This window comes from Oncorhynchus gorbuscha, linkage group LG16 (assembly GCF_021184085.1).
Source record: "Oncorhynchus gorbuscha isolate QuinsamMale2020 ecotype Even-year linkage group LG16, OgorEven_v1.0, whole genome shotgun sequence".
In the NCBI taxonomy this organism is placed as follows: Eukaryota; Metazoa; Chordata; class Actinopteri; order Salmoniformes; family Salmonidae; genus Oncorhynchus; species Oncorhynchus gorbuscha.
The window spans coordinates 71,558,680-71,575,278 of NC_060188.1; the positions used below are offsets into that span (position 1 = coordinate 71,558,680).

General features: G+C 41.3%; 1 protein-coding gene across 2 annotated transcripts in view; it reads right to left on the minus strand.

Moving 5' to 3' along the window:
• The window catches only part of LOC123999944 (dystrophin-related protein 2-like), a 32,454-nt gene extending 16,969 nt beyond the window's left edge, over positions 1–15,485 (minus strand). The window contains exons 1-2 of one of the 2 annotated variants that reach the window (XM_046305992.1): positions 14,981–15,485; positions 14,640–14,775 (exon numbers count right to left, since the gene is read on the minus strand). In XM_046305992.1, coding sequence (XP_046161948.1) covers positions 14,640–14,775; positions 14,981–15,061 — 217 coding nt within the window. In that variant the 5' untranslated portion in view covers positions 15,062–15,485. The remainder of the gene's footprint in view (positions 1–14,639; positions 14,776–14,980) is intronic. The other variant, XM_046305991.1, reaches the window with a different exon arrangement.
• Positions 15,486–16,599: the final 1,114 nt, after the last annotated feature.

Below are 16,599 nucleotides of genomic sequence, written 5' to 3' on the forward strand. Positions count from 1 at the left end.
AAAAATACACTGGTTGACTTGACTAACATTGACTGACAAATTGAAAACCCTAGTCATTGGCGACTCCATTACCCGCAGTATTAGACTTAAAACGAATCATCCAGCGATCATACACTGTTTACCAGGGGGCAGGGCTACCGACGTTAAGGCTAATCTGAGAGTATAGAGATTTTGTTATCCACGTCGGCACCAACGATGTTGGGATGAAACAGTCAGAGGTCACCAAGTGCAACATAGCTTCAGCGTGTAAATCAGCTAGAAAGATGTCGGCATCGAGTAATTGTCTCTGGCCCCCTCCCATTTTGGGGGAGTGATGAGCTCTACAGCAGAGTCTCACAACTCAATCGCTGATTGAAAACTGTTTTCTGCCCCTCCCAAAAGATAGAATTTGTAGATAATTGTCCCTCTTTCTGGGACTCACCCACAAACAGGACCAAGCCTGGCCTGCTGAGGAGTGACGGACTCCATCCTAGCTGGAGGGGTGCTCTTATCTTATCTACCAACATAGACAGGGCTCTAACTCCTCTAGCTCCACAATGAAATAGGGTGCAGGCCAGGCAGCAGGCTGTTAGCCAGCCTGCCAGCTTAGTGGAGTCTGCCACTAGCACAGTCAGTGTAGTCAGCTCAGGTATCCCCATTGAGACCGTGTCTGTGCCTCGACCCGGGTTGGGCAAAACTAAACATGGCGGTGTTCGCCTTAGCAATCTCACTAGGATAAAGACCTCCTCCATTCCTGTCATTATTGAAAGAAATCGTGATACCTCACATCTCAAAATAGGGCTACTTAATGTTAGATCCCTTACTTCGAAGGCAATTATAGTCAAGGAACTAATCACTGATCATAATCTTGATGTGTTGGCCTGACTGAAACATGGCTTAAGCCTGATGAATTTACTGTGTTAAATGAGGCCTCACCTCCTGGTTACACTAGTGACCATATCCCCCGTGTATCCCGCAAAGGCTGAGGTGTTGCTAACATTTACGATGGCAAATTTCAATTTACAAAAAAAAATGACGTTTTCATTTTTTGAGCTTCTAGTCATGAAATCTATACAGCCTACTCAATCACTTTTTATAGCTACCGTTTACAGGCCTCCTGGGCCATATACAGCATTCCTTATTGAGTTCCCTGAATTCCTATTGGACCTTGTAGTCATAGCAGATAATATTCAAATTTTTGGTGACTTTAATATTCACATGGAAAAATCCAGAGACCCACTCCAAAAGGCTTTCGGAGCCATCATCGACTCAGTGGGTTTTGTCCAACATGTCTCTGGACCTACTCACTGTCACAGTCATACTCTGGACCTAGTTTTGTCGCGTGAAATAAATGTTGCGGATCTTAATGTTTTTCCTCATAATCCTGGACTATCGGACCACCATTTTATTACGTTTGCAATTGCAACAAATAATCTGCTCAGACCCCAACCAAGGAGCATCAAAAGTTGTGCTATAAATTTACAGACAACACAAAGATTCCTTGATGCCCTTCCAGACTCCCTCTGCCTACCCAAGGACGTCAGAGGACAAAAATCATTTAACCACCTAACTGAGGAACTCAATTTAACCTTGCGCAATACCCTAGATGCAGTTGCACCCCTAAAAAATAAAAACATTTCTCATAAGAAACTAGCTCCCTGGTATACAGAAAATACCCGAGCTCTGAAGCAAGCTTCCAGAAAATTGGAATGGAAATGGCGCCACACCAAACTGGAAGTCTTCCGACTAGCTTGGAAAGACAGTACCGTGCAGTATCAAAGAGCCCTTACTGCTGCTCGATCATCCTATATTTCTTTTTGATACTGTCGCAAAGCTAACTAAAAAGCAGCATTCCCCAAGTGAGGATGGCTTTCACTTCAGCAGTAATAAATTCATGAACTTCTTTGAGGAAAAGATCATGATTATTAGAATGCAAATTACGGACTCCTCTTTAAATCTGCGTATTCCTTCAAAGCTCAGTTGTCCTGAGTCGGCACAACTCTGCCAGGACCTAGGATCAAGAGAGACACTCAAATGTTTTAGTACTATATCTCTTGACACAATGATGAAAATAATCATGGCCTCTAATCCTTCGAGCTGCATACTGGACTCTATTCCAACTAAACTACTGAAAGAGCTGCTTCCTGTGCTTGGCCCTCCTATGTTGAACATAATAAACGGCTCTCTATCCACCGGATGTATACCAAACTCACTAAAAGTGGCAGTATTAAAGCCTCTCTTGAAAAAGCCAAACCTTGACCCAGAAAATATAAAAAACTATATTGAATCTTCCATTCCTCACAATTTTTTTAGAAAAGGCTGTTACGCAGCAACTCACTGACTTCCTGAAGACAAACAATGTATAGGAAATGCTTCAGTCTGGTTTTAGACCCCATCATAGCACTGAGACTGCACTTGTGAAGGTGGTAAATGACCTTTTAATGGCATCAGACCGAGGCTCTGCATCTGTCCTCGTGCTCCTAGACCTTAGTGCTGCTTTTGATACCATCGATCACCACATTCTTTTGGAGAGATTGGAAACTCAAATTGGTCTACACGGACAAGTTCTGGCCTGGTGTAGATCTTATCTATCGGAAAGATATCAGTTTGTCTCTGTGAATGGTTTGTCTTCTGACAAATCAACTGTAAATTTCGGTGTTCCTCAAGGTTCCGTTTTAGGACCACTATTGTTTTCACTATATATTTTACCTCTTGGGGATGTCATTCGAAAACATAATGTTAACTTTCACTGCTATGCGGATGACACACAGCTGTACATTTCAATGAAACATGGTGAAGCCCCAAAATTGACCTCGTTAGAAGCCTGTGTTTCAGACATAAGGAAGTGGGTGGCTGCAAACTTTCTACTTTTAAGCTCGGACAAAACTGAGATGCTTGTTCTAGGTCCCAAGAAACAAAGATATCTTCTGTTGAATCTGACATTTAATTTTAATGGTTGTATAGTCGTCTCAAATAAAACTGTGAAGGACCTCGGCGTTACTCCTGACCCTGATCTCTCTTTTGACGAACATATCAAGACTGTTTCAAGGACAGCTTTTTTCCATCTACGTAACATTGCAAAAATCAGAAACTTTCTGTCCAAAAATGATGCAGAAAAATTAATCCATGCTTTTGTCACTTCTAGGTTAGACTACTGCAATGCTCTACTTTCCGGCTACCAGGATAAAGCACTAAATAAACTTCAGTTAGTGCTAAATACGGCTGCTAGAATCCTGACTAGAACCAAAACATTTGATCATATTACTCCAGTGCTAGCCTCCCTACACTGGCTTCCTGTCAAGGCAAGGGCTGATTTCACTGCTTTTTTACTGCTAACCTACAAAGCATTACATGGACTTGCTCCTACCTATCTCTCTGATTTGGTTCTACCGTACATACTTACATGTACGCTACGGTCACAAGACACAGGCCTCCTAATTGTCCCTAGAATTTCTAAGCAAACAGCTGGAGACAGGGCTTTCTCCTATAGAGCTCCATTTTTATGGAAGGTCTGCCTACCCATGTGAGAGACGCAAACTCGTTCTCAACCTTTAAGTCTTTACTGAAGACTCATCTCTTCAGTGGGTCATATGATTGAATGTAGTCTGGCTCGGTGGTGTGAAGATGAACGGAAAGGCTCTGGAGCAACGAACCGCCCTTGCTGTCTCTGCCTGGCCAGTTCCCCTCTTTCCACTGGGATTCTCTGCCTCTAACCCTATTACAGGGGCTGAGTCACTGGCTTACTGGTGCTCTTTCATGCCGTCCCTAGGAGGGTTGCATCACTTGAGTGGGTTGAGTCACTGATGTGATCTTCCTGTCTGGATTGGCGCCCCCCCTTGGGTTGTGCCGTGGCGGAGATCTTTGTGGGCTATACTCGGCCTTGTCTCAGGATGGTAAGTTGGTGGTTGAAGATATCCTTCTAGTGGTGTGGGGGCTGTGCTTTGGAAAAGTGGGTGGGGTTATATCCTTCCTGTTTGGCCCTGTCCGGGGTATCATCGGATGGGGCCACAGTGTCTCCTGATCCCTCCTGTCTCAGCCTCCAGTATTTATGCTGCAGTAGTTTATGTGTCGGGGGGCTAGGGTTAGTTTGTTATATCTGGAGTACTTCTCCTGTCTTATCCGGTGTCCTGTGTGAATTTAAGTATGCTCTCTCTAATTCTCTCTTTCTCTCTTTCTTTCTCTCTCTCGGAGGACCTGAGCCCTAGGACCATGCCACATGTCTACCTGGCATGATGACTCCTTGCTGTCCCCAGTCCACCTGGCCGTGCTGCTGCTCCAGTTTCAACTGTTCTGCCTGCGGCTATGGAATCCTGACTTGTTCACCGGACGTGCTACCTGTCCCAGACCTATTATTTGACCATGCTGGTCATTTATGAACATTTGAACATCTTGGCCATGTTCTGTTATAATCTCCACCCGGCACAGCCAGAAGAGGACTGGCCACCCCTCATAGCCTGGTTCCTCTCTAGGTTTCTTCCTAGGTTTGGCCTTTCTAGGGAGCTTTTCCTAACCAATGTGCTTCAAACAGCAAGCATTGCTTGCTGTTTGGGGTTTTAGGCTGGGTTTCTGTCCAGCACTTTGAGATATCAGTTGATGTACGAAGGGCTATATAAATACATTTGATTTGAATAAGAATAAGTGACACCTGGAGTGGGTGGAGACAATCACAAGGACAGGTGAAACAAATCCTTCTGTAGCTCAGTTGGTAAAGCATGGCGCTTGTAACGCCAGGGTAGTGGGTTCGATCCCCGGGACCACCCATACGTAGAATGTATGCACACATGACTGTAAGTCGCTTTGGATAAAAGCGTCTGCTAAATGGCATATATTATTATATTTATTATTATATAAATCAGGGCCTGACATTCAGAGATTTTTGAAAGATGGGACAATCTAAAAAATAAGAAAAAACACAAATATTTACATTTATCTTAATATTAACAACATTTAAATATATACACTGAACAAAAATATAAACACAACATCAAGTTTCAAGTTTCAATGTCACAAGTGTAGTGAAATGCCTTTCTTGCAAACTCAAAACAAGATTTTAAAGTTAAAGTTCATAAGGAAATCAGTCAGTTGAAATAAATAAAGGCCTTAATCTATCGATTTCACATGACTGGGAATACAGATATGCATCTGTTAGTCACAGATACCTTAAAAAAAGGTACAGTTGAAGTCGGAAGTTTAGATACACTTAGGTTGGAGTCATTAAAACTCCTTTTTCAACCACTACAAATTTCTTGTTAACAAACTATGTTTTTAGAATGTCGGTTAGGACATCTACTGTGTGCATGACACAAGTAATTTTTCCAACAATTGTTTACAGTCAGATTATTTCACTTATAATTCACTGTATCACAATTCCAGTGGGTCAGAAGTTTACATACACTAAGTTGACCGTGCTTTTAAACAGCTTGGAAAATTCCAGAAAATTATGTCATGGCTTTAGAATCTTTAGAAGCTCATGAAATAACATAATTTGAGTCAACTGGAGGTGTACCTGTGGATGTATTTCAAGGCCTACCTTCAAACTCTGTGCCTCTTTGCTTGACATTATGGGAAAATCAAAAGTAATCAGCCAAGACCTCAGAAAAATAATTGTAGACCTCCACAAGTCTGGTTCATCCTTCGGAGCAATTCCCAAATGTCTGAAGGTACCACGTTCATCTGTACAAACAATAGTACGCAAGTATAAACACCATATGACCACGCAGCCGTCATACCACTCAGGAAGGAGACACGTTCTGTCTCCTAGCGATGAACATGCTTTGGTGCAAAAAGTGCCAATCAATCCCAGAACAACAGCAAAGGACCTTGTAAATATGCTGAAGGAAACAGGTACAAAAATATTATATCCACAGTAAAAAGAGTCCTATATCGACATAACCTGAAAGGCCGCTCAGCAAGGAAGAAGCCACTGCTCCAAAACCGCCATAAAAAGCCAGAGTACGGTTTGCAACTGCACATGGGAACAAAGATCATACTTTTTGGAGAAATGTCCTCTGGTCTGATGAAACAAAAATAGAACTGTTTGGCCATATTGACCATAGTTATGTTTGGAGGTAAAAGGGGGGTGCTTGCTAGCCGAAGAACACCATCCCAACCGTGAAGCACGGGGGTGGCAGCATCATGTTGTGGGGGTGCTTTGCTGCAGGAGAGACTGAAATAGATGGCATCATGAGGAAGTAAAATTATGTGGATATATTAAAGCTACATCTCAAGACATCAGTCAGGAAGTTAAAGCTTGATCGCAAATGGGTCTTCCAAATGGATAATGACCAAGCATACTTCCAAAGTTGTAGCAAAATGGCTTAAGGACAACAAAGTCAAGGTATTGGAGTAGCCATCACAAAGCCCTGACCTCAATCCTATAGAAAAATTGTGGGCAGAACTGAAAAAGCGTGTGCGAGCAAGGAGGCCTACAAACCTGACTCAGTTACACCAGCTCTGTCAGGAGGAATGGGCCAAAATTCATCAACTTATTGTGGGAAGCTTGTGGAAGGCTACCTGAAACCTTTGACCCAATCCAAACAATTTAAAGGCAATGCTACCAAATACTAATTGAGTGTATGTAAACTTCTGACCAACTGGGAATGTGATGAAAGAAATTAAATCTGAAATAAATCACTCTCTACTATTATTCTTTCATTTCACATTCTTAAAATAAAGTGGCGATTCTAACTGACATGAGACAGGGAATTTTTACTCTGATTAAATGTCAGGAATTTTGAAAAACTGAGTTTAAATGTATTTGGCTAAGGTGTATGTAGACTTCCGACTTCAACTGTAGGGGCTTGGATCAGAAAACCAGTCAGTATTTGGTGTGACCACCATTTGCCTCATGCAGTGAGACACATCTCCTTCACATAGAGTTGATCAGGCTGTTGATTGTGGCCTGTGCAATGTTTTCCCACTCATCTACAATGGCTGTGCGAAGTTGCTGGATATTGACGGAAACTGGAACATGCTGTTGTACACATCGATCCAGAGTATCCCAAATATATTCAATGGGCGACATGTATGGTGAATACTCACCATGGAAGAACGGGGACATTTTCAGCTTCCAGGAATTGTGTACAGATCCTTGTGACATGGGGCCGTGCATTATCATGCTGAAACATGAGGTGATGGCGGTGGATGAATGGCACGACAATGGGCCTCAGGATCTCGTTATGGCATCTCTGTTTATTCAAATTGCCATCTGTAAAATGCAATTGTGTTTGTTGTCTGTAGATTATCCCTGCCCAAACCATAACCCCACCGCCACCATGGGGCACTCTGTTCACAACGTTGACATCAGCAAACCGCTCGCCTACACGATGCCATCTGCCCGGTACAGCTGAAACCAGTGGCCATCGAAGGAGAGCATATGCCCACTGAAGCCAGTTACGACTCCGAACTACAGTCAGGTCAAGACCCTGGTGAGGATGATGAGCATGCAGATGAGTGTTCAGAAATGCTTTTCTGATCATTTCTGCAGAAATTCTTTGGTTGTGCAAACCCACAGTTTCATCAGCTGTCCAGGTGGTTGGTCTCAGACGATCCCGCAGGTGATGAAGCCGGATGTGGAAGTCCTGGACTGGCGTGGTTACATGTGGTCTGCAGTTGTGAAGCCGGTTGGACGTACTGCCAAATTCTCTAAAATGATGTTGGAGGAGGCTTATGGTAGAGACATTAACATTAAATTCTCTGGCAACAGCTCTGGTGGACATTCCTGCAGTCAGCATGCCAACTGCACACTCCCTCAAAACTTGAGACATCTGTGACATGGTGTCGTGAGACAAAACTGCACATTTAGAGTGGCCTTGTATTGTCCCAAGGACGAGGTACAACTGTGTAACGATCATGCTGTTATGATTGTGACAATGGTGGTTCGAGTATTGTATGTTTAAATCGATAAAAAAATAGAGAACTTTGTAGACCATGAGTGTCTTATTGTACTATATGTAATGAAGACATGAATAAGGGGTAATGGTATAGCTGACCCTGCTCCTTCCTGATTAATTTAGGATTATAGACAAACCTAATGGAGTTATCCAAATCTCCGGACAAACATTTTAGGAATCACAGTCTTGCGAGAAATAATTATTTAAAGTCAGAGCACGCTATTGCAAGAAACTACATTTTTTTGTTAATATCCATTATTGGCAGTTTTTAGAATTTGTTTGACTTTTTGGAAGAGTTTATAATTGTGATCCTTTGCTCCAAACAAGGGAATTTCCAAGCATTGAGCCGACATGGAAATTAATAATATTGAAAGTATTTAGAAAAATCCCCAAACAAATCTTTTCCCTATAAAATTCCACTAAATGTCCATTTTAAGCAAAAGATTATTATTATTATTTATTACTATAAAAATAAAGTTTCCCTGATAAAGTTTCCCTGATGGACAAGGGTTGTCCCGACTTTCAATAATCTAAGCTAATTTCCTGCTATTCCACACATTTTGCCATGAGGTTGAGAGAAAATGTTGCAGTTTTAAAGCTATTTTCCTGTAATTCTTAACATTTCTTTCATATGCTATGCTATCCCTGGGCTCGGGGGTGTGTGCTACGCCAATGCTGGTGCAGGAATTCAACTCTGTTGTCTGGCAAGAAGCAAGTTTGTCTCACACTGTCTGCGCTTGTCACAATCATTATAATAAGTGAACCAAGACGCAGCGTGGTATGGTTCCATCCTCTTTATTTGGAAGTGAAACTCAAAGAAAACAATAAAGCGCAAAACGAAACGTGACGCTACTATACTGCTCGCAGGCAACTATACATAGACAAACAATATCCCATAACCCACAGGTGGAAAAATGCAACTTAAGTATGATCCCCAATTAGAGACAACGATTACCAGCTGCCTCTAATTGGGAATCATACACAAACCCCAACATAGAAAATAAAACATAGACCCCACATAGAAAATATAAATGAGACTAAAACCCCATGTCACACCTGACCTACTCTACCATAGAAAATACAGGCTTTCTATGGTCAGGACGTGACAGCTCTTTGATACGTGATCTGATATAAGCCTTTTAGATTCAATTTCTGTCTTAGGACCAGAGCTTTTGAATCAGTGAAAGTTCCCTTAAAAAAGAATGAACTGAAAAAACATGTTGACACTTACAACTGTGGCCTAAGGAATTACATGACAGAAAAAAGGGTCTGCATTTATGCATATATGCATATCCGCTGCTGTAAAGAAGTACTCATCATTATTTGTTGATGAGCACACAACTCAATACATCAAATTCCCTGAGTGAGATCTGAGTGCTGGTGGTCAACTAGTGGTGGTCAACAATTTTTTTTCTACCTCCCAGCAGGCTCAACAGCCTGGTCTCAGAAGCTAAACGGTATATAGTATATGTGATGGTGTGTGTGTCTATTTGTCAATAACAGCTTGTGCGTGATGTCTAATATTATGGAAGTCTCGAGGTATTGCTCACCTGAGGTAGAGTACCTCATGATAAGCTGTAGACCACACTACCTACCAAGAGAGTTTGCATCTATATTTTCCATAGCAGTCTATTTACCATCACAAACTGATGCTGGCACTAAGACCACACTCAACGAGCTGTATAAAGCCATAAGCAAACAATAAAGTGCTCATCCAGAAGCAGCACTCCAGTGGCTGGGGAACCTTAAATCCATTTTACGAATTTCTACAAGCATGTCACATGTGAAACTCTAGACCACCTTTGAGGCGGCGCACAATTGGCCCCAGCATCGTCTGGGTTAGGGGAGTGTTTGGTTGGCCGGGTTGTCTTTGTCCCGTTGTCCTTGTCCCACAAATACAATTTAATTTGATTTGATTTAAATCCGGGACACTCAAATTAGTAAGACATTAAGTTTGGTATTGTTACATAAGACAGATGGTTACTTAAGGCAAAAATGAAAGTAGGGTGGTTGGTTGGGGTGTATGGCTAGGTGTATAACATGAATGTCTAGCAACCCAAAGGTTACGAGTTCTAATCTCTTCATGAACAACTTTAGCATTTGAGCTAATTAGCAACTTTTCAGCTACTTACCACTTTTTTAGCTACTTTGTAACTACTTAGCATGTTAGCTAACCCTTCCCCTAACCCTATACCTTAACCCTTTACCTAATTCCTAAACGTAACCCTAATGCCTAACCCTTATACCTAGCCGAGCTAACGTTAGCCACCTAGCCACCTAGCTAGAATTCGCAACATATTGTACGTTTTGCAAATTCATGCGAATCCACAAATTAATACATTCCATAGAAACGTAACATATCATACTAAATGGAATGTCTTGGAGAATACGAATAATTCAAAAAATTCAACAACTTTTGCACTTATTTTACTTTTAGCCTCACCACTAGAAAGCCTCAGACAGCCTCACTACAGCCCCAGACAGTCTGCAGTCTGCATCAGACCTTTTGACCTGTAGCCCTATTACATTGGCTGTGTAGAACAGGAGTTAGAGGCCTTTTTAAATCAAACTAAGATCCTACATCTGTAGTACCATAAGGCATGGATTGCCAAGAAAAAGATATGGTGCATATGACAGACATAACTTGCAGGGTAGGGGGGGGGGGCAGGTTGCCTAGTGGTTAGAGCGAAAGATTGCAAAATTGCATCCCCGAGCTGACAAGGTTATAATCTATTGTTCTGCCCCTGAACAAGGCAGTTAACCCATTGTTCCTAGGCCATCATTGAAAATAAGAATTTGTTTTTAACTGACTTGCCTAAAGGTAAAAAAAGGTTTTAAAAATGTGATCTTATATCTATATGCTAGACAGACCTTTTCATTAGGCCATTCCAAGACATTTAAATGTTTCCCCTTAAACCACCCCGAGTGTTGCTTTAGCAGTATGCTTAGGGTCATTGTCCTGCTGGAAGGTGAACCTTCCGTCCCATTCTCAAATTTCTGGAAGACTGAAACAGGTTTCCTTCAAGAATTTCCCTTGAATTTCCCCATCATTCCTTCAATTCTGACCAGTTTCCCAGTCCCTGCCGATGAAAAACATCCCCACAGCATGATGCTGCCACCACCATGCTTCACTCTAGGGATGGTATTCTTGGGGTTATGGGAAGTGTTGGGTTTGCACCATACATAGCGTTTTCCTTGATGGCCAAAAAGCTCAAATTTAGTCTCATCTGACCAGAGTACCTTCTTCCATATGTTTGGGGAGTCTCCCACATCCTTTTTGGCGAACACCAAACGTGTTTGCTTATTTTTTTCTTTAAGCAATGACTTTTTTCTGGCTACTCTTCTGTAAAGCCCAGCTTTGTGGAGTGTACGGCTTAAAGTGGTCCTATAGACAGATACTCCAATCTCTGCTGTGGAGCTTTGCAGCTCCTTCAGGGCTATCTTTGGTCTCTTTGTTGCCTCTCTGATTAATGCCCTCCTTGCCTGGTATGTGAGTTTTGGCGGGCGGCTCTCTCTTGGCAGGTTTGTTGTGGTACCATATTTTTTCGATTTTTTTATAATGGATTTAATGGTGCCCGTGCGATGTTCAAAGTTTTGGATATTTTTTATAACCCAACCCTGATCTTTACTTCTCCACAACTTTGTCCCTGGCCTGTTTGGAGAGCGTCTTGGTCTTCATAGTGCTGCTTCGTTGGTGGTGCGCCTTGCTTATTGGTGTTGCAGACTCTGGGGCCTTTCAGAACAGGTTTATACAGTGGGGCAAAAAAGTGTTTAGTCAGCCACCAATTGTGCAAGTTCTCCCACTTAAAAAGACGAGAGAGAAAAAAATGTCATCATAGGTACACTTCTTCTTTAAGAGGCTCCTCTGTCCTCCACTCGTTATCTGTATTAATGGCACCTGTTTGAACTTGTTATCAGTATAAAAGACACCTGTCCACAACCTCAAACAGTCACACTCCAAACTCCACTATGGCCAAGACCAAAGAGCTGTCAAAGGAAACAAAATTGTAGACCTGCACCAGGTTGGGAAGACTGAATCTGCAATAGGTAAGCAGCTTGGTTTGAAGAAATCAACTGTGGGAGCAATTATTAGGAAATGGAAGACATACAAGACCACCGATAATCTCCCTCGATCTGGAGCTCCACGCAAGATCTCACCCCGTGGGGTCAAAATGATCACAAGAACGGTGAGCAAAAATCCCAGAACCACACAGGGGGACCTAGTGAATGACCTGCAGAGAGCTGGGACCAAAGTAACAAAGCCTACCATCAGTAACACACTACGCCACCAGGGACTCAAATCCTGCAGTGCCAGACGTGTCCCCCTGCTTAAGCCAGTACATGTCCAGGCCCATCTGAAGTTTGCTAGAGAGCATTTGGATGATCCAGAAGAAGATTGGAAGAATGTCATATGGTCAGATGAAACCAAAATATAACTTTTTGGTAAAAACTCAACCCGTCGTGTTTGGAGGACAAAGAATGCTGAGTTGCATCCAAAGAACACCATACCTACCAGAACGACTGTTCCGTGTAAAGGAAAGAATGAATGGGGCCATGTATCGTGAGATTTTGAGTCAAAACCTCCTTCCATCAGCAAGGGCATTGAAGATGAAACGTGGCTGGGTCTTTCAGCATGACAATGATCCCAAACACACCGCCCGGGCAACGAAGGAGTGGCTTCGGAGGAAGCATTTCAAGGTCCTGGAGTGGCCTAGCCAGTCTCCAGATCTCAACCCCATAGAAAATCTTTGGAGGGAGTTGAAAGTCCGTGTTGCCCAGCAACAGCCCCAAAACATCACTGCTCTAGAGGAGATCTGCATGGAGGAATGGGCCAAAATACCAGCAACAGTGTGTGAAAACCTTGTGAGGACTTACAGAAAACATTTTGACCTCTGTCATTGCCAACAAAGGGTATATAACAAAGTATTGAGATAAACTTTTGTTATTGACAAAATGCTTATTTTCCACCATAATTTGCAAATAAATTCATTAAAAATCTTACAATGTGATTTTTTTTTCTCATTTTGTCTGTCATAGTTGAAGTGTACCTATGATGAAAATTACAGGCCTCTCTCATCTTTTTAAGTGGGAGAACTTGCACAATTGGTGCTTGACTAAATACTTTTTTGCCCCACTGTATATACTGAGATCATGTGACAGATCATGTGACACTTAGATTGCACACAGGTAGACTTTATTTAACTAATTATGTCACTTCTGAATGTAATTGTTTGCACCAGATCTTATTTAGGGGCTTCATAGCAAGGGGAGTGACTACATATGCACGCACCACTTTTCCGTTTTTTATTTTTTCAAAATTTTTTAAACAAGTTTTTTAGTCATTTCACTTCACCAATTTGGACTATTCTGTGTCCATGTCCATTGCATGAAATCAAAGTAAAAATCCATTTGAATTACAGGTTGTAATGCAACAAAATAGAAAAAACGCCAAGGGGGTGAATACTTTTGCAAGGTAGTACATAACAGTAAAAGTAACTATTATTTTCAACCCAGCAAGCCTTAGAAATCCATGTTAAAGGTTTAGACATTCTCATCCTACCACAGAGAAAATCCTTTAAATAAACAGTTAAATGAATTCACTCCTCAGGCCTTCAAATTATTTAATGAGCACTCTTTTTGAAGACAAGTCTCTGAAATAATGAACTGTACAATGCAGAGAAATAAAATGGTTAATACGCTTAGCTGAGCAGAAAATCTAATTAATCTGGTGTTTTCAGCCAGAGAGGAAAACAAGTCAACACCTCTGTCTCTGCAAACTAACACGGACACACATACGGGATAAACGAACAAAGCAAACATTCAAAGTAAGTCAACGTCATACGTAAATATCAATATTTGTCTATTGTGCAAAGACATGGCTTTTCCCCACAATAGCATTCAAGCTGTGGCCATTTGGTACCAGCATAAACAAGCACTTTGGAATGAAGAAAATAAACACACCCCTGCTTTGAACCCATTTTAAGCAGACCTCAGGGTTCCAGCAGCACTATATTCGTATGGTAATAGTATGGTTACTGCCTTTTATTTTATTTGACCTTTATTTAACTAGGCAAGTCAGTTAAGAACAAATTCTTATTTACAATGACAGCCTACCAAAGTGCAAAAGGCCTCATGCGGGGACGGGGGCCTGGGATTCAAAATCAAAAATAAAAACAATATCAATTTAGGACAAAACACAAATCACAACAAGAGAGACAACGCAACACTACATAAAGAGAGACCTAAGACAACAACTGTAACAAGGCAGCAACACATGACAACACAGCATTGTTGCAACACAAGATGGTAGCAGCACAAAACATGGTACAAACATTATTGGGCACAGACAACAGCAAGAATGCAAGAAGGTAGAGACAACAATACATCACACAAAGCAGCCACAACTGTCAGTAAGAGTGTCCATGATTGAGTTTTTTAATGAAGAGATTGAGATAAAACTGTCCAGTTTGAGTGTTTGTTGCAGCTCGTTCCAGTCGCTAGCTGCAGCAAACTGAAAAGAGGAGTGACCCAGGGATGTGTGTGCTTTGGGGACCTTGAACAGAATGTGACTGACAGAACGGGTGTTGTATGTGGAGGATGAGGGCTGCTTTAAAAGAGTCTGGCACATGCACTTTAGTACAGACACTTTAGTAAAGAAGGCCTTCACATCCCTCTATGTTGCCTGAGAGAGTGAAAACCAAAGACACTTTAATAAAAGAGTACAATTTCAGAGTAATACACATGCTTGACTGTTGTCTTTCTACTTACGGTCAATGTCCTTGGTCAGGTTGGCGATCATCCAGTCACAGAGCCCTGATTCCATTCCATTGGAGTGACTGTGGTCTGGAGGACATAGCATAATGTGCTGCTGTTTCACATGGATCTCCTCATGCAGTCTGTGAGTCTTTAACATACAATGACAGCATAACAATCTCAGACTGCTTACGACTTCACATTAGTTAATTGCACTTCTGGGCAAATTGTGTAATGCAACTCTTGATTGGTATGAAGGAAAATACATAACTTACAAACTATTATCAACTACATAGAAATTAATTACTCGAGATATCATCACACACAGACAAAAGTGATTCACAGCTGAATCTTACCATTGCGCTCAATCGTTCCACAGACTCGACAATGTTCCGAGGACAACCAAAAGTCTCTGTGGTTCCTGAGAGAAAGTACATCCACAATCTGCTCACTGCCACACCCGTCCTGCTGCATCATTCACAGCGCCAAAAGGAGAAGAGAAATTGAAAAGCAAATGAAAGCCAGCAGCCAGCAGCAACAGAGCCGATGTGGATAATGCCACATTAACTCATCCTCATCTTCAGTGCACTCAAGTAGACTTCCAGAGGACGACACATGCACAGGGACCTCCAGCGCCTCAAAGAGCAGGCTGAGGGGGAAGGGTGACCCTCCTCAGGGGTGGCTGAATCACTGGAACTGGCAGTGTCTAGGTTCTCTACGGGGAAGGATTCTCTTTTGATGTCCAATATTACATATCTTCTGTGATGAGATGTCTACTGGTACCTTATGGTAATCAATAAGTATGTGGGAAATAGCGGAGTTATCTTCATGCTATAATGAAAGCTATTCACAGTTCAAGGTAATTTCTTATTATGGCATGGTAGTACCCTTAGGACATATGTCTATACAAGGATTAATATCAGTATGTGCTTATAAAGGCCAAATTCAGGGTCGCTTTCAGTGGTCAAACATTCATTGATGACCAGCATATAAAGTGTATGAAATCTATGAGATGAAATCTATAAACTATGAAATGGCACCACCTGGTGCTTGGATAGCAATTTACAGTAGCTCAAACAGGGGAAGAGCTGTCTAAACTACTTAAGTAAAAATACTTTAAAGTACTACTTAAGTTGTTTTTTGGGGTATCTGTACTTTACTTTACTATTTCTATTTTTTACAACTTATAATTTTACATCACTACATTCCAAAAGAAAATATTATACTTTTTAATCCATACATTTCCCTGACAACCCAAAGTACTAGTTACATGTTGAATGCTTAGCAGAAAATTGTGAAATTCACACATTTATCAAGATAACACATGGTCATCCCTACTGCCTATGTTCTGGGAGACTCACTAAACACACATGCATCTTTTGTAAATAATGTCTGTGTTGGTGTGTGCCCCTGGCTATCCGGAAATTTTAAAAACAAGACAATGGTGCCGTCTGCTTTGCTTAATATAAGTAATATGAAATTATTTATACTTTTACTTTTGATACTTAAGTATATTTTAGCAATTGCATTTACTTTTGATACTTAAGTATATTTAAAACCAAATACTTTAAAAGCTTCTATTCAAGTACTATTTTACTGGGTGACTTTTACTTGAGTAACTTTCTAATAAGGTATCTATACTTTTACTCAATGGTGAAAATTGGGTTATTTTTCCACCACTGCTGTCCACTACACACCACACCCCACTCAATAAATGTCAGATGGCTACAACAACACATGTTTTTTTATTCTAAATTTTGTTCAACAATATTATCTAATTGGTATGCTTTTCACACAGACAGTTAAGTATGTTGATTAAATTATATCCTGTGTGAGTTGAATACCAGCTAGAATGGAGCACATTACAAAATTACAAATTGTAAAAACCATTCTGCTGTGCAGCTAGTACCACACATTGTGTGTCAGCCATAGAGATAGATAGAGGGCTCTAGATGGATATAACCAGTGATGTATA